This window comes from Microcaecilia unicolor, chromosome 14, assembly GCF_901765095.1.
Source record: "Microcaecilia unicolor chromosome 14, aMicUni1.1, whole genome shotgun sequence".
Taxonomy (NCBI): Eukaryota; Metazoa; Chordata; class Amphibia; order Gymnophiona; family Siphonopidae; genus Microcaecilia; species Microcaecilia unicolor.
Window position 1 is genome coordinate 42,224,053 of NC_044044.1, and position 17,969 is coordinate 42,242,021.

Sequence of the window (17,969 nt, forward strand, 5' to 3'; positions counted from 1 at the left end):
GAAACTGTAGATGCAGCTCGGCCCAGTGGCAAATTTGTTCGGCCTGCGCGGCTAGAGCTCTGCACTGCCTCGTCTGACCGGACCCAGCCACGTTGCGGCGGCGTCCAGAGCCTGAGGGTCTGTCGTTGGGCCCTCCTGGCCTCGGGTCTGTCGCTGGGCCCTCCTGGCCTCGCAGCCCGTGTCTGCGCCGCAGTTCCTGTGTGCCCCAGATTGTCCCAGTCCTGCTGCCCGGCTGCTCTTCCCTGCCCTGGCTGCTCCGGTCCACCTGGCCCAGCGTGTCCCAGTCTGCTTGACCCGGCTTGCCCTGGTGTGTTCCAGCTTCTGCAGTCTATCGGCCCCAGCTTGTTCCAGCTTCTCCAGCTTGTTCCCGCCTGCCAATTCCAGCCTGTTCCTCCAGTCCAGTCCAGTCTGCTGATCCGGCTTCTCCCTGCATGTTCCAGTCCGCCGATCCGGCTTCTCCCTCTTTGTTCCAGTCCATCTGCTCCAGACTATACCAGTCCATCTGCTCCAGCGTGTACCAGCCCGCCTGTTCCAACTCTCCAGCTTGTTCCTGTCAGCCAACTCCAGCCTGTTCCTGATCCAGCTTCTCCAGCTTGTTCCTGTCTGCCGACCCGGCTTGCCCTGTCCATCTGCTCCAGATTGCACCAGTCCATCTGCTCCAGCGTGTACCAGCCCGCCTGATCCAGCTTTTCCAGCTTATTCCTGTCAGCCGACTCCAGCCTGTTCCTGATCCAGCTCCTCCAGCTTGTTCCTGTCTGCCGATTCCAGCCTGTTCCTCCAGTCCAGTCCGCTGATCCGGCTTCTCCCTGCATGTTCCAGTCCGCTGATCCGGCTTCTCCCTGCATATTCCAGTCCACCGATCCAGCTTCTCCCTGTTTGCACCAGTCCATCTGCTCCGATCCGGCTTCTCCAGCGCACCTGATCCAGCTTCTCCTGCCCATCTGATCCAGCTTCACCAGCTTCTCCAGCCCGTTGATCCTGCCTGTCTCATCCGCCTAATCAGTGCGTCTGCTCCAGCTTGTTCCTGCCTGCCTGCTTGCCTGCTAGCCAATCAAACCAACCAACCTCCAAAGTGCTACAGCCTGCTCCAGTCCTGTCACCTGCTCCAGCTTGTTCCTGCCTGCTAGCCAATCAAACCAACCTTCAAAGTGCAACAGCCTGCTCCAGTCCTGTCGCCTGCTCATGTTCCAGCCCATCAGTTCCAGTTTACTTCATTCCGTCTGCTCCAGCTGACTCCAGTCCTGCTCCTGCATGCCTGCCTCCATGTTAGCCCACCAACCTGCCTACCTGCTTGCTAGCTTGTCAGCTATTGGCTTACTTGCCTGCCAACTTGTCCTGCTGACTCAAGTCCTGCTCCTGCCTGCCTGCTCCCCTGCTAACCCACCAACCTGCCTGCCTGCCTGCCAGCTTGTCAACCACTGACTTCCCCGCTCTCCAGTCCATCAACTCCATCAACTCCAAGCCTCCAGCTTTTCAGCTCCTTCTATCTGCTCCACATCTCAGTCACTACACATACACCTGTTACACCTCAATCTCTACTTATGGCCCCTGTCCACATTCTCTTCCTTGCCCTGTCCCTTCCTAATCTCTTCCCCCACCCCCCACCGCTGCCTACCACTGAAACTCATTGCCCACCCAGGTCCCCTCCCATCCTGCCCGCTACGGCAATACCCTCTCACCCCCTTCCCCCACCACCTCACCATCTCTCTTGTCCCCCTCCTCCCTCCTAGCTCTTAACCTTCATCACCTCCTTCCTGCCATTAACCTACCACCGTTCCTCCAAAGTGCACCCCGTCTTCGTCGCCCAACCTCCCCCCACCCTCCTCCGCACTCTCTTGCTCCTCCTCTTGCTATCCGCTGGAGACATTAATCCTAATCTAGGCCCCCCTCACCTGTCCTCCTCCTATCCATGCAAACGATTCCGTGATGTCTCCAATCTCGTCTCTATCCCCCTCCTCCCCCCCTCTTCCCTCCCCTTCTCTTGTGCCCTCTGGAATGCCCACTCGGTCTACAACAAACTGCCCTTCACCCACGATCTCTTCATCTCTCGTTCCCTTCAACTGCTCGCCCTAACTGAAACCTGGCTCTCCCCGGACGACTCGGCCTCAGTCGCGGCCCTTTGCCATGGAGGTTATCTTATCTTCCATTCTCCCCGCCCAGTTGGCCGCGGTGGAGGCGTCGGGCTACTACTTTCGCCCTCCTGTGGTTTCCAACCCCTCCTCCTACCGCAGTCTCACTGCTTCTCATCCTTTGAAGCACACTCCATCCGGCTATTCTACCCATTGCCACTCAGAGTGGCAGTCATTTACCGCCCCCCTAATAAATCCCTCTCTTCCTTCCTCACCGATTTCGATGCCTGGCTTTCCGTTTTTCTTGAACCCTCATCTCTGTCACTCATTCTCGGAGACTTTAACATACACATTGATGACCAATCCGACCCTCACGCGTCTCAGTTCCTCTCTCTAACATCCTCCTTCAACCTCCAGCTATGCTCCACCGCCTCGACTCACCGAGACAGCCACTGTCTTGACCTCGTCCTCTCCTCCTCCGGCTCCCCCTCCAATTTCCACACTTCAGCTCTTCCTATCTCAGATCATCACCTGATCACCTTCACACTTCTTCACACCCCACCTCAGCCCCGTCCAACTCTAACCACTACCTCCAGGAATCTCCAGGCTGTTGTCCCTCCCACCTTATCCTTTTGTATCTCCAATCTCCTCCCCTCTATCTTGTCCTCCGAGTCTGTCGACAAGGCTGTCTCCGCATACAATGCCACTGTCTCCTCTGTTCTGGACACCCTCGCTCCATCCACCTCCCGTCCCACAAAGCGTACTAATCCCCAGCCTTGGCTGACCCCTTGCATCCGCTACCTTTGTTCCTGCACCCGATCTGCCGAACGCCTCTGGAGGAAATCTCGCACCCATTCAGATTTCCTTCACTACAAATTCATGCTATCCTCCCTCCACTCCTCCCTATTCCTTGCCAAACAGGACTATTACACCCAACTGACCAATTCTCTCAGCTCCAACCCCCGTCGTCTCTTCGCCACCCTTAACTCCCTCCTCAAAGTGCCCTCCGCTCCTACTCTCCCCTCAATCACTGGCCAATTACTTCCGCAACAAGGTGCAAAAGATCAACCTTGAGTTCACTACCAAACCTTTCACCCTTCAACCCTCGACCAACCAACCCAGGCCTCTTTCTCCTCCTTTCCGGACATCACCGAGGAGGAAACCGCTCGCCTTCTTTCCTCCTCGAAAAGTACTACCTGTTCCTCTGATCCCATCCCCACCAACTTACTTAACACCATCTCTCATACTGTCACCCCCTCCATCTGTCATATCCTCAACCTCTCTCTCTCCACTGCAACTGTCCCTGACACCTTCAAGCATGCCGTAGTCACACCTCTCATCAAAAAACCATCACTTGACCCTACCTGTCCCTCCAACTACCGCCCCATTTCCCTCCCACCCTTCCTCTCCAAAATACTTGAGCGTGCCGTTCACAGCCGCTGCCTTGATTTTCTCTCCTCTCATGCCATCCTTGATCCGCTTCAATCCGGTTTTCGCCCTCTACACTCGACAGAAACAGCACTCTCTAAAGTCTGTAATGACCTGTTCCTTGCCAAATCCAGAGGCCACAACTCCATCCTCATCCTCCTCGATCTATCCGCCACTTTTGACACTGTCAATCATGATCTACTCCTTGCCACACTGTCCTCATTCGGGTTCCAGGGCTCTGTCCTCTCCTGGTTCTCCTTCTATCTCTCCCACCGCACCTTCAGAGTTCACTCCCATGGATCCTCCTCCACCCCCATCCCGCTATCTGTTGGTGTTCCCCAGGGATCTGTCCTTGGACCCCTTCTCTTCTCAATCTACACCTCTTCCCTGGGCTCCCTCATCTCATCTCATGGCTTCCAGTATCATCTCTATGCGGACGACACCCAGCTGTATCTCTCCACACCAGACATCACCGCGGAGACCCAGGCAAAGGTATCGGCCTGCTTAACCAACATTGCTACACGGATGTCCAACCGCCACCTGAAACTGAACATGTCCAAGACTGAGCTCATCGTCTTTCCACCAAAACCACTTCTCCTCTTCCTCCACTTTCTGTCTCAGTGGATAACACCCTCATCCTCCCCGTCTCATCTGCCCGCAACCTCGGAGTCATCTTCGACTCCTCCCTCTCCTTCTCGGCACACATCCAGCAGATAGCCAAGAGCTGTCGCTTCTTCCTCTTCAACATCAGCAAAATTCGCCCTTTCCTCTCTGAACACACCACCCGAACTCTCGTCCACGCTCTCATTACCTCCCGACTTGACTACTGCAACTTACTCCTCACCGGACTCCCACTTAGCCATCTATCCCCCCTTCAATCTGTTCAGAACTCTGCTGCACGTCTTATATTCCGCCAGAATCGATATACTCATATCACCCCTCTTCTCAGGTCACTTCACTGGCTTCCAATCCGATACCGCATTCAGTTCAAGCTCCTCCTTCTTACCTACAAATGTACTCAATCTGCTGCCCCTCACTACCTCTCTACCCTCATCTCCCCTTATGTTCCCACCCGAAACCTCAGTTCACAGGACAAATCCCTCCTCTCAGTACCCTTCTCCACCACTGCCAACTCCAGGCTCCGCCCATTCTGCCTCGCCTCACCCTATGCCTGGAACAACCTTCCTGAGCCCCTACGTCAAGCCCCCTCCCTGCCCATCTTCAAGTCTCTGCTTAAAGCCCACCTCTTCAATGCTGCCTTCGGCACCTAACTCTTACCTTCAGGATATCCTGACTGCCCCAAATTGACTGCCCCCATCGTATCGTCTACTCACTTGTCCGTTAGATTGTAAGCTCTTTGAGCAGGGCCTGTCCTTTTATGTTAAATTGTACAGCGCTGCGTAACCCTAGTAGCGCTTTAGAAATGTTAAGTAGTAGTAGTAGTAGTGCCGCCTTGTCGATTTATGTAGGCCACTGCAGTCGTATTGTCCGACATCACTCTGACAGCCAATCCTTCCAGGGTCACTTGAAAGGCCAGAAGCGCCTGAAACACCGCTTTCAACTCTAGGCAGTTGATGGACCACTCCGACTCGGGTGTCCATAGACCCTGGGCATGCTTCCCCTTGCAATGTGCGCCCCAGCCTTTCAGACTGGCATCTGTCACCACTAGGCACCAATTGGGGAGCGCCAGCGGCATTCCTCGCCGCAGCATGCTGTCTGAGAGCCACCACTCCATGCTGAGTCGGGCCGCAGGGAGCCAAGAGAGTCTGCATTGGTAATCCTGAGATACTGGAGACCATCTTTGGAGTAGAGCATACTGTAGAGGTCTCAGGTGCACTGTCGCCCAGGGCACCAGTTCCATGGTGGCCGTCATCGATCCAAGCAGCTGGACAATGTCCCAAGCTCGTGGGCGGGGCATCCTCAGGAGCAGACGGACCTGATTCTGAAGCTTGCACCGCCTTTGCTCGGGTAAGTACACATACCCCGAGACTGTGTCGAACCTGGCCCCCAAATATTCTAGAGACTGCGAGGGGGTCAGGTGACTTTTGGCCAAATTGACGACCCAGCCCAGAGATTGAAGTACTGAGACCACTCTGGCTGTTACATGCTGACTCTCTGCAGCAGAGTTTGCTCGAATGAGCCAGTCGTCCAGGTACGGGTGAACCCGAATACCCTTTCGCCTTAGAAAGGCAGCTACTACCACCATAACCTTCGAAAAGGTGCGGGGAGCTGTGGCGAGGCCAAAAGGCAAGGCCCGGAACTGGAAATGCTTTCCCATCACCACAAACCTCAGAAACCTCTGGTGGGAGGGCCAAATTGGAATGTGCTAATAAGCTTCTTTCAGGTCCAGAGACGTGAGAAACTCCGCAATGACGGAGCGCAGGGTTTCCATGTGAAAATGCCGCACTCTCACGGACTTGTTTAATTCTTTTAAGTCCAGAATAGGGCGAAAAGACCCTCCTTTTCGCGGCACCACAAAGTAGATGGAGTAGCGGCCGCAGCCGTGTTCGGCAGGAGGTACCGGGGACACGGCCCCTATCTGAATTAGACCTTGCAAAGTCTCCTCTACCGCCGCCCGTTTGGCGGCAGAACCGCATCGGGACTCCACAAACACGTCTCTTACAGGGGCGTCGAATTCTATTCTGTAACCGTCTCTGATCAGGTCCAAGACCCACTGATCTGAGGAAGTGTTGACCCACTCCTCAGCAAAGAGTGAAAGACGTCCTCCGATGACAGGACTCGAGGAGAGGGCCAGCGCACCATCATTGAGAGGGTCGCCCCTGAACTCCAGGCCTTGAGCCAGTGGCTGTGGAACGTTTGTCCGAGCGAAAGGAGTTCCTCTGCTGAAAATGGGCACGAGAAGTGAACCCAGCAGAACGCCCCGGGCGGTACCTTCGAGCTTCACGGAAGCGAGGTCTGTCAGAGGAGTGGACCGCCACACCCTTAGAGGAAGGCCGAGGCCTATCTTCGGGCAAGCGCTGGGGTTTAGCCTCACCCAGGCCCTTCACAATTTTCTCCAACTCCTCACCAAACAGGAGAAGGCCTTGAAAGGACAACTTCACCAACCTTTGCTTAGAGGCCATGTCCGCCACCCAATGCCGTAGCCAAAGAAGACGGAAAGCCGCCACTGCTACTGCCATGTGTTTAGCCGAAGCTCTGACAATATCATAAAGGGTGTCAGCAAGAAATGACAAGGCCGACTCCATCCGCGGAGCCACATCTGAAAAGGGCTCCGCTCCATCACCGGGCTGTTCCACTGCCTGTTGCAACCAAGCCAGGCAGGCTCTAGCAGCATAACAACTGCATGCAGACGCCCGAATAGTGAGACCTGCAATTTCAAATGACCGTTTAAGTGCTGATTCCAGTCTACGGTCTTGAATATCCTTCAGGGCAACACCTCCTTCAACAGGGAGGGTAGTTCTCTTTGTCACAGCTGTGACTAGGACATCCACTTTAGGCATAGCAAAGCGAGCCATATGCTCCTCACTCAGAGGGTATAATTGCCCCATAGCCCTGGAAACTTTCAAAGGTCCCTCGGGGGTCAGCCCATTGAGCCGAAATAAGCTCTTGGATGGAGTCATGCAAAGGAAAGGCTCGAGCAGGCTTTTTGGTACTAGCCATCCTAGGATTCACAGAGGAGGCTGTGCCACTGGCAGGGTCCTCAATAGAGAGAAGCCTGCAGGGCATCAGAAATAAGCGCTGGCAGCTCATCACGGTGGAAAATCCTCACCGCAGAGGGATCGTCCAGATCCTGAGTCACTTCTGCACCAGACTCTGGCTCCTCAGACCATGAAAGCCTGCCAGAGTCCTCCGAATCCTCGCAACCTGACGGGGGGGGGGGGGAAGGAGGGGCCGCACTCTCTGAAGGGGAAAGAGCCCTTCTGCGCTTCATATTCTGCCAATTATCAGGGAATAACGCCTCAGAGGCATACCCAGGCTAGAATCCACCGGGGGGGGCATTAGAAGAGGCCCCTGCAGGGCTTTGTGGGAGAGCTCTTTTAAGCATGTATGCTTTATGCATTAATAAGACAAAATCAGGAGAGAAAAACACCCTGGGCACCCGGATCTCTGCCGGGGCTAGTAGCTCCCATATCAGCCTCACTCCGAGGCCTCCCCTCGGGCTCAGGACTCTCCGTCTCAGCGGAGGTCATGCCATGTGGTAAATTCAAAATGGCGCCCACTGCCAGCTCAGAGCACGAAGAATCGTCGCTCGCCATGCTCGGGCTGGCTCTAACGTCTGTACAGCACGATTTACAGAGCCTCGCTGCTGATCTGCGTTTGCCACACTTGGAACAGCGCTTTACTGTCTCCGCAGCCATCGCCAAAAATGGCGGTAAAATTCAAAATGGCAGTTCGCGCCAAAATCGCCCCGATCATGGGCCCACCCCGGAGGAGTCAGAAAACACTCTTACCTCACTGGACCGAGTATCACAGCTCCGGTCCCACAGAAAAAGGCAAGGAAAAACCTCTGTTCCAGCGTCTAAGCGCCAAAGCGCGACACAACTTTTTTTTTTTTTTTAACGCTGTGAGGAAAGCAGAGGTAAATAGAACTCCGGAGGCTCAGGTGAGTGGGAAAGGCAGGGAAAGGGCGAATCTATGTGCCTTTAAAGTGAAGCTGCTATAGCCTCCAACACCCCTGCTAACAACTGGCAAAAGCACAGGAGCAACCTCCAGGCAGATTTTAGATGGAGCTCGAAGAAGCTGCAGCCACTCTGCTATGGGAGATAGAGAATACTGAAGAGAGGCAGTGGAGCAAGCTGGTATGAGGCACTGAAAAAAGTGTGCTCTCTATCTCCCTCTGCTGGTTGATGGGCACAACCCATATGTAATGGCTGCATCTGCTTGATGACAAGGAAGATAGTATTTTATGCATGGGAATGGGTTCATTATAAATTGACACACTTGCCTGTCCTTGTTGTTCTGAATGTACTAGAATGTTTAAGGGGTAAACCAAGGAAATGTACATCTTCCTAAAATATTTATTTTTATGCTGTCTTGGTAAAAATATAACCTTGGTTCAATTTTGATTTTTTTTTCTTCCCTGTAGCATTTGCTCCAATACCTTTTGGAGGCATCTATCTTCCTCTTGAAGTCCCAGCAAGCAAATGCCATCAGTCTCCACTGGTCTTGGCCTATGATCAAGCCCATTTCTCTGCGCTAGTGTCCATGGAGCAGAAGGAGCCCACAGGTGAACAAGGTATAGCTGTTTATAGTACAACTAGTTTGCACTAAAGCTTTGTTAGAACCTTCCACTGAGTGTCACTTTGTCCTGGTAGTATTGTAATCCCTCTATTACTTCAGACCCACTTCTACTTCCAGCGTTTTGTTTGGACTACTTGAAGAGCTGTAGGTGCTCATTTTCAAAGCACATAGACTTTATAGACTTACAAAATTTCATAGACTACTATGTAACTTTGTGCTTTGAAAATGAGCATCATTGTGTGCTATTGGACAGTCAGCAACATTAGGGACTGAATTTTATTCCCCATAGCAGTCAATAGGCCACTACATTTTGTTTCCTTGGATTTTTTTTTTTTTGATTTAACATACCTAAATCAAGTATAATGGTTTGTCATTAAAAGAACACACACGTGGATCCTCAAGATTTAAAAACCTCTCATTGCTCATTCTTGGACCATTAGAGGCTGCTGGATCCTTTCCCTTCCCTCTCCCCACTTTGAGTAATGCTGCTTCTATTATTGAAATAGTTCTCATGCACGAAGTTTAATTTTTATTTACAGAATTTCTTCCTTTCCTTTTTCGTTTCTGTGGTTGGAGAAGATGTTTGAGGTTTTTTTTTCTTTTTCTTTTCCTATTTCTCTAATTTAGTAAAGGTGAAAGATTTATTTGGTCTGGAGAGAAACCAGAGATTTACTGGTAATTACGTTGTAAATTGCCTTGATGTTGACAAAGTGCAGTATATAAACATGTAAATAAATAAAGCAATTCTGTGTGTGAACTTACTGAGGTTATTGGTGATTTCCTCTCTGGATTTTCCTGCACTTCCAAAGTACATTGTTACCAAGTGCTTGCTCTATGAGCTGTGTGGCCAATTGATTAAAAAAAATTCTATATGTTGCAGTCCAGCTATGTTTAAGTATTTTCTCCCTAACTATCTTCTGCAACCATATTTGTGCTTGGTGTGCAAAATTGCACACGCTGGCTATATACTGCTAGTTATGCGCGTAACTTAATTGTTCGGCGCTTATTGGTGTTAAATGGCTATAAAGCAAAGATACCTGCAGCAGATATTCTCCGAGGGCAACAGGTTTTATATTCTCACAATTGGCTGACACCGATTCGCATTACCTAGCCCGGTATTTACCAAAGCTAAATGAGAGCTTAGCGTCTCTCCAGACCGGCCCAGCATATGACTGATGGGTTGTGTACGCCTTCCAGCAGGTGGAGACTGAGAAACAAAACTGTGACTAGCCAGCCAATAAGAGCCCCTGCCAGCTAGAGAAAGATCCAGTAAGCTCAGTCTCCAGCAGGTGGAAGGTGGTAAGCCCTTTAGTCTCAGTTCTTTATTGCTTAATTCTTATTGTCTGGTTATTCTTTAATGTGTTTTTGTCATCTGTGCCTTTAAAAACAAAAAACCTGCTGGCTGTTTTAAATACCCTGTTTCCCCGAAAATTACTACTACTATTACTATTTAGCATTAGTAGTAGTAATTTTCGGGGAAACAGGGTATTTAAATAAGACATCCCCTGAAAATAAGACCTAGTAGAGGTTTTGCTGAATTGCTAAATATAAGGCCTCCCCCGAAAGTAAGACCTAGCAAAGTTTTTGTTTGGCCCCGATGGGACATGGACACAGAAACCTTAATTTTTCGCTGCAACCCAAAGACGAAATAATCCTACCTAATAAAAAGCACATCCAACGTTCTGAAGCCGCCAGCGTTGCAGTGAAGCCTGAAGCCCTGAAGTGTTCGTCAACTTCGTAATAGCTCCGCCCTCCACTCGGAGCACAGCTGATCACAACAAAGTTGCTCGCGCTGTTCCGCCCTCCCGCCCCTCGCGCCGTGTCACTCACTCAGTTCCTCGCGCTGCTAAAAAAAAAACGTCACGGGGGGGCAAGGGGTCAGTAACGTGGAGGGGGGGTTGAAATCGAAGGGACGGGGGAATCTGCAACTCCCGTTGGAGGGGTGTGGGTGGAGCTTCGAAACAAGCAGGACTGGTTGGAGGTGGTGTTGAAAGATGTTAAAAGAAAAAAAAAAAAAAGGAGGAGAGCCTAAGTTGCAATGCCACACCCCTGAGCAAAAACAGACAATGTTCATTTTTTTGTTCAACAATAAATGTGAATTCTTCATGAAAAAATAAGACATCCCCTGAAAATAAGACCTAGCGCATCTTTGGGAGCAAAAATTAATATAAGACACTGTCTTATTTTCGAGGAAACAGGGTAGATTTTATTGCTGGCATTTTAAATTTACAGCTAAAAAAGAAAAGTTTCCTCAAGCTCCTCAAAGGAGGTGCTTTGGAGGTGGGGAGAGGCAGCCACTTCGAAGGAGAAGTAACAATTTTAGACCCCTCGGTCTGCTGGTTTGGCAGAGCCATTTTGGGTCTTTTCTTTACGAAACCGAGCAGTGTAGCTCCTTCGCGGTTTGTTTTGTTGATCAGCTGTTTTCCCCGATATCGGAGAAATTTCGCCGCTGTGATGTTTGTCGGGGCTCGGTGTCAGTGGGGTTTGTAAGTACTGCACAGCTAGGGAAGATCAGAGTGCAGGGCCGGGGAAATCGTTAGTTTTGGCGTCTGGGGGGCCTGATGCCGAAGTCTTGTCTGCGGTTCTGTCCCCTCCCCCTTCGGTGCCGATTTTGGTGGGAAATGCCTCCATCTTTGATGCCTCGTTGTCATCTACTTCTCTGGCTCCTTTGCCTGCTGAGCCTATTTCTATTTCTCAGGCTGCCGTTTTGCCTGTGGGGGAAGGAGGTTTTCCTCCTGAATTTGTGGTACAGATGTACCATGCCTTTCTCTTGCACAAGGCTGCACCTGTAGTCCCTCCTGGCAGGGGTGTTATGGAGGGTACTTCTATGGCTCAAAGGCATTTCAGGGTCTCTGAAGAGGAACAAGATTTTTCTTATTTTCCGGATCAAGAGATGCCTGCCTTAGATGAGGTCAACAGGCTTCTTGCAACTTCAGGCCATTTGTCCAGTTCCTTCTTGCCGCTGCTCCATTTACTTTCTGGTTCCCAAGACCAAGGGCTCCTTTCGACCGATTTTAGATCTCAAGGCGTTGAATCAAGCTCTCAAAGTGCCCTTGTTCTGTATGGAAACTTTGCGGTCTGTCATTGTTGTGGTGCGGTCCGGGGAGTTCCTGACTTCCCTCGATCTTACAGAAGCTTATTTCCACATTCTGATTCGTCTAGCACATCGTTATCTTCGTTTTGCGGTGCTGAGTTGCCATTTTCAGTTTCGGGCTCTTCCCTTTGGCCTGGCGATGGCCCCTCGTATGTTTACCAAGGTCATGGTAGTTGTAGCTGCAGCTCTCAGAACGGAGGGTATTTTGGTCCATCCTTACTTAGACAATTGGTTGATCTGGGCAAAACTGTATCACGAGAGTGTTCAGGCGACAGCTCAGGTGGTGGAATTTTTGCAGTCCCTAGGTTGGGTAGTCAACGTACAGAAGTCGTCTTCAGCCTTCTCAGTTGTTGGAGTATCTGGGAGTTCTGTTTGACATGCAGCAAGGTCGTGTCTTTCTTCCAGTGGCTCATGTTCTCAAGTTGTAGTCAAATTCGTCAGTTCTCGCAGTTTCCGTCCCCGTCGGCGAGAGACTATCTTCAGGTTTCAGGATCCATGGCGGCAGCAATCGAAGCAGTGCCCTGGGCCAGGGCTCACATGAGGACTCTCCAGAGGTCTCTTCTGTCGAGATGTTCGTCGCAGATGGATTCGCTTCTTCAGAGGTTACCTCTCTCGCTCCAGGTGAAGACCAGTCTTCGATGGTGGCTCAGAGAGGCCAATGTGACCAAGGGTATGTCGCTAGAACAGCCCAGCTGGACGGTGGTAACAACGGATGCCAGTCTCCAGGGCTGGGGAGCTCACTGTCAGGAACAGGTTGCTCAGGGTCTCTGGTCTCGCCAGGAAGCGTCCTTTTCAATCAATCTGTTAGAGACCAGAGCGATCCGTCTGGCGCTTCAGAGTTTTCTTCATCTGCTCAGAGGCCGAGCAGTCCTAGTGCAGTCAGACAACGCCACGGCGTTCGCGTATATCAATCGACAAGGAGGGACGAGGAGTATGCCGTTGGAGAGAGAGGTGTTCCTTCTGCTTCAGTGGTCAGAGATCCATCTGGTAGCTTTTTCAGCAGCTCACGTGGCAGGGGTGCTAAATGTTCAGGAAGACTTTCTCAGTCGTCACTGGCTCGATCCTGGAGAGTGGTCACTAAGCGAAGTAGCGTTTCGGCAGCTGGTCAATCGTTGGGGTTTGTCCGAGATGGATCTGTTTGCCTCAGCCGGCAATGCGAAGCTTCCTCTGTTCTTCAGTTGTCACAAGGATCCCAAAGCGCAGGGTATAGACGCTCTTCTTCAATCTTGGCCGGTTGGTCTAATGTATGCCTTTCCTCCGTAGCCTCTGATAGGGCGTCTTCTTCAGAAGGTCGAGGCTCACAGGGGACGTCTGATCTTGGTGGCGCCGGATTGGCCCCACAGGCCACGTGGTACGCCAATCTTCAGCGTCTTCTGGTGGATGTTCCCTTCCGGCTTCTGGTCACAAAAGATCTGTTGTCGCAGGGTCCGGTTGTTCATCCAGATCCGGATCGATTCTCTCTTACGGCCTGGCTCTTGAAAGGGCTAAGCTGACTAAGAGGTTTTTCGGCTCAGGTCATTGCTACTATGCTTCGCTCTTGGCGCTGTTCTGCTTCTTTGAATTATGTGCGCATCTGGAGGATTTTTGAGGACTGGTGTAATGTTTTTCTCCTTTTCGTACTTCGGTTCCACAAATTTTAGATTTTTTGCAGCAAGGTTTTGACAAGGGCCTTGCTTTGGCTTTTCTTCGAGTGCAGATTGCGGCTTTGGCATCTTTTCGTGGTCGTGTTCAAGGAAAGTCTCTTTTTAGTCATCCAGATGTGGTATGTTTTTTTTAGGGGAGTTAATCTTCTTCATCCTCTGTCTCGCACTTCTTTTCCTCATTGGGATCTGAATTTGGTGCTTTCGGTTGTTACTAAACCTCCTTTTGAGCACTTGTCTTGTACTCTGAAGGATTTGACTCTTAAGACAGTGTTTTTGGTGGCCATTGCTTCGGCTAGACGAGTTTCGGAGTTACAGGCGTTGTGTAGATCGCCGTTTTTGGAGTTCTGTAATGATCGGGTAGTTTTACGGCCAGTTCCTTCCCTTCTTCCCAAGGTTGTGACCCGGTTTCATGTTTTCTCAGCCGGTGGTTTTGCCTGTATTAGGTTCCTTCTCCGGTTCTGAAGAGCAGCGGCATTTGAAGTGTTTGGATGTCAAGCGGGTGTTGAAACACTATATCAAGTCTACTGATGTCGTTCAGCGATCTGATCGGTTTTTTTTGTTTTGATTGGAGGTTCCCGCAAAGGGTTCATGGCTTCTAAGCCCACTATTTCTTGCTGGCTTAAAGAGATGATTGCTTCAGCTTATCTCCTTTCGGGGAAATTTGTACCAGAACATGTTAACGCTCACTCTACGAGGGGTCAGGCAGCTTCTTGGGCAGGGCGTTGTCTAGTACCTCCAGAAGACATTTGTAGGGTGGCGACCTGGTCGTCTTTGCATTCTTTTTCAAAGCACTATCGCTTGGATGTTCTCAAGTCGTTGGCAGCTTGCTTTCAGGGAGTGCATTTTGTCAGCGGGGCTGCTGGGGTCCCTCCCATAATTTTATTGCTTTGTTACTTCCCATCAGTCATATGCTGGGCCGGATCCAGAGGAATGCTAAGGAAGGGTAAATTAGACCTTAACTAATTTGCTTTCTTTTAGTCCCTCCGTTCCGGCCCAGATCCCTCCCTTCAGATTTTTCTATGTTTTGTCAGTATGCGGTTTTGGAGCTGTATTGTTGTTAGTTTGCTTAAAAAAAAAGAAAAGAAAAACAAAGGATATATATATATATATATATATATATATATATATATATATATATATATATATATATATATATATATATATATATATATATATGTTTAATAACGAGTCCTATTTTGCAGGACCATGTTATGTTTGCAGGCACTCACCCTATGTTGGCAAAGTGCTGGTGGCTGCTCAGGTTATATATGTTTCTTCTGTCATTTCCTTCTGCTTTGGTACTTTGTTACTGGATCTTTCTCTAGCTGGCAGGGGCTCTTATTGGCTGGCTAGAATCACAGTTTTTTTTCCTCAGTCTCCACCTGCTGGAAGGCGTGCACAACCCATCAGTCATATGCTGGGCTGGGCCGGAGGGACTAAAGGAAAGCAAATTAGCAGGTAAGGTCTAATTTACCCTTTGTGGAGCATGAGCGCCTTCTCATCTGTCAAGCGAGCGCGGTCTCCTCAATTTAATACTAAAGCAAAAAATAAAGTAAAAATAAGAAAGGAGACAGCGCCAAGGGGAGGTGGGAGGGATTCTGAGAATACAAAGCCTGCTGTCCTAGGAGAATACCTGCTACAGGTATCTTCACTTTCTCAGAGGACAAACGGGCTTATAAGTCTCACAAGTGGGGAAATCCCTAGCATCCAGGCTCACCAAAAACAACAAACATTGGTCGATTGGGCCTCGCAACAGCCAGGACATAACACAGATTAACTTGAAACTATATACAATCTGAATGAGAGTGCAGCCTGGAACAGAATAAAATGGGCCTAGGAGGGTGAAGTTGGACCCGGCCCGAGGCAATGTGAGGATTTGAAGTCATCCTCATCAGCATTGAGGAGCCTTGATCACACACGTCAGGCAAAGGTATTGGTCACCCTCAATATATGGAGCCAAGAGCTCCGGGGCGTCGAAGGATTCTAAACCAGAGAAGCGTCGGCACCGGGAGGACCGCTCCCCCTCCATACAGAAAGTGCTGATGTGCCTGTCTCCTAACAGCCGAGATCCAGCTCCTACGTCCACCACAGCGGTTCTGCAACCTGCACCTCAGCTGGCACCCCAGCTTTTCCTGGTGTCAGCCATTGATGAGCGCATCTAGGCCTTTCTCCCTGAGCTGCTGAATGGTATCAGCATCGGGGGTGCTTTCGCATACCGTTTCCCATTGTGGTCCCACTTGGCCCTCAGCCTCCGACAATCTCATCGACTTTCTGACACCGAAGAGGGGCGCACATGGGATTCAGAGGAGGATCCCAGGTACTTTTCCTCAGACAAGTCTTATGGGATTCCCTCTGAACCCTCCCTCGGTCCCTGTCAAGCCCAAGAAGATTGACATCCAGTATCGGCTCCGCAGTGTACCTGGTTTTAATAGGCCTCAGATGCCTCACAATTCCATGGTGGTGGAGTCCACTTTCAAAAGAGCCAGGAGTTCCAGGGACTATGCTGCGGTGCCCCCCAGGCAGAAAAACTAGAATCCTGGATGCTATTGGGAGGAAAATGCACCAGGCTTCAATGCTCATTTCCTGTATACTATCTTACCCGCTCTTCACGAGCATCTACTTGCAAAACTTGGTGTGTCAGCTGTTGGACATGCTTAAGAAGCTCTTTCCAGAGCAGGCGAAGCCTTTTCCCCAGTTAGTCAAGCAGCAGAAGGTGTGTCAAAAGTTCTTGGCCAGGGGCACTTACAACACTTTTGATATGGCATCCAGGATCTCTGCTCAAAGTACAGCAACGCACAGACTCTCATGGCTGTGTGTTTCTGACTTGGAACATTCTGTTCAGCAGAGGTTGGCGGGTGCACTTTGCTGGGGGATAACCTTTTTGCAAAGAAGATTGAGGTCGCTGACCAAATCAAAAAACTCACAGATACCATCTCTCTCCCGCCAGGCGCCTTCTGCTTCAACCTCATCAGCTAGGAGGACTTTTGGGGAAAACCAAGGAGGCGTAAGTACAACTCTTCGGCTCGCTTATCTACTCAGGCTCAACCCCAGCGCACTCATTCACATCAACAGCATGGGCTTAAGGCCCCTACTGCTCTCCAGGCAAAGCAAGGGCTGAGCTTTTGAATGGCTCCAGCAGAGCATAGCCGCAGTAAAAGTGTCTTTCCCGGTCGACTTGGTGGGTTGGAGGTTAAAATTTTTTCACCAAAGTGGCCTCTTATAACATCTGACCGGTGGGTTCTTCAAATAGTCCGGAGAGGGTGGTGGATATGTGGAATGCTCTCCCGCGGGAGGTGGTGGAGATGAAAACGATAATGGAATTAAAACATGTGTGGGATAAACACTAAGGAATCCTGTTTACAAGGACTGGATCTTTGGAATCTTAGCGGACATTGGCTTGTGACGCCGGTATTTGGAGAATAAAACTGGTGCAGGGCGGACTTCTACGGTCTGTGCCCTGAGAAAGGCAAGGACAAATCAAGCTCAGATATACATATAAAGTATTACATACCATGTACAATGAGTTTATCTTGTTGGGCAGATTGGATGGACCATTCAGGTCTTCATCTGTCATCATTTACTATGTTACTTTGTCTCGGATACGCCCTCAATTTGCATCTCAAACCTCCAAATTGCCCAGAGAACTCATTCATTCAGCTCTCAGCACAGGCAGGTACTTGAAAGGAATTCTACGCCCTTCTGAACGCCCATACGATTCGAACCCGTTCCATCAGGAGAAGGACAGGGATTCTATTCCAGGTACGTCCTGGTGCAGAAGAAAACAGGGAAATTGCGTCCCATCCTAGACCTAAGGGCCCTGAACAAATTCCTTGTCCGAGAAAAATTCAGAATGGTTTCCCTGGACTTAAAGGATGCAGATACTCGCATCTCAATACTTCCAAGTATCATGTTGCCTTCTGTCGTCACATCAGCTCCCAGGATTTTCACCAAATGTCTTGCACTAGTTGCAGCATCGCTACGCAGTCTGGGAGTCCATGTGTTCCGATATCTTGACAACTGGCTGGTGAACAGTACTACTACTACTTATCATTTCTAAAGCGCTACTAGACGTACGCAACGCTGTACACTTGAATATGAAGAGACAGTCCCTGCTCGACAGAGCTTACAATCTAATTAGGACAGACAAACAGGACAAACAAGAGATAAAGGGAATATTAAAGTGAGGATGATAAATAAGGGTTCTGAACAAGTGAATTAGGATTAGGAGTTAAAAGCAGCATCCTCTCCATACGGAGCTCAGGAGTCCATGCGGTATGACTATTTGGGTGCTCGAGCCACTAGGCTTATTTTAAACTACCCCAAGTCCCATCTTTGCCCTCTCCAACAATTAGAGTTCATTAGAGATCTGCTTGATACTCAGATGGTTCAAGCCTACCTCCCGGACACAAGAGCGGACAATCTAGTCGCACTCGCGTCCAAGGTTCGAGCCTCTCAGCAGGTCTATTTTGCTGAATGGCTGTTATCAAATATGGTTAAAGTAAAAGGTGAAAACGCACGTGTCTAAGTGCAGCA

At 50.2% G+C, this 17,969-nt stretch overlaps 1 protein-coding gene across 1 annotated transcript in view; it reads left to right on the forward strand.

Moving 5' to 3' along the window:
• OTUD7B (OTU deubiquitinase 7B) overlaps window positions 1-17,969 on the forward strand; it is a 147,854-nt gene that overhangs the window by 98,995 nt on the left and 30,890 nt on the right. Inside the window, 1 exon segment of the mRNA XM_030186934.1 lies at window positions 8,545-8,694. Coding sequence (XP_030042794.1) covers window positions 8,545-8,694 — 150 coding nt within the window.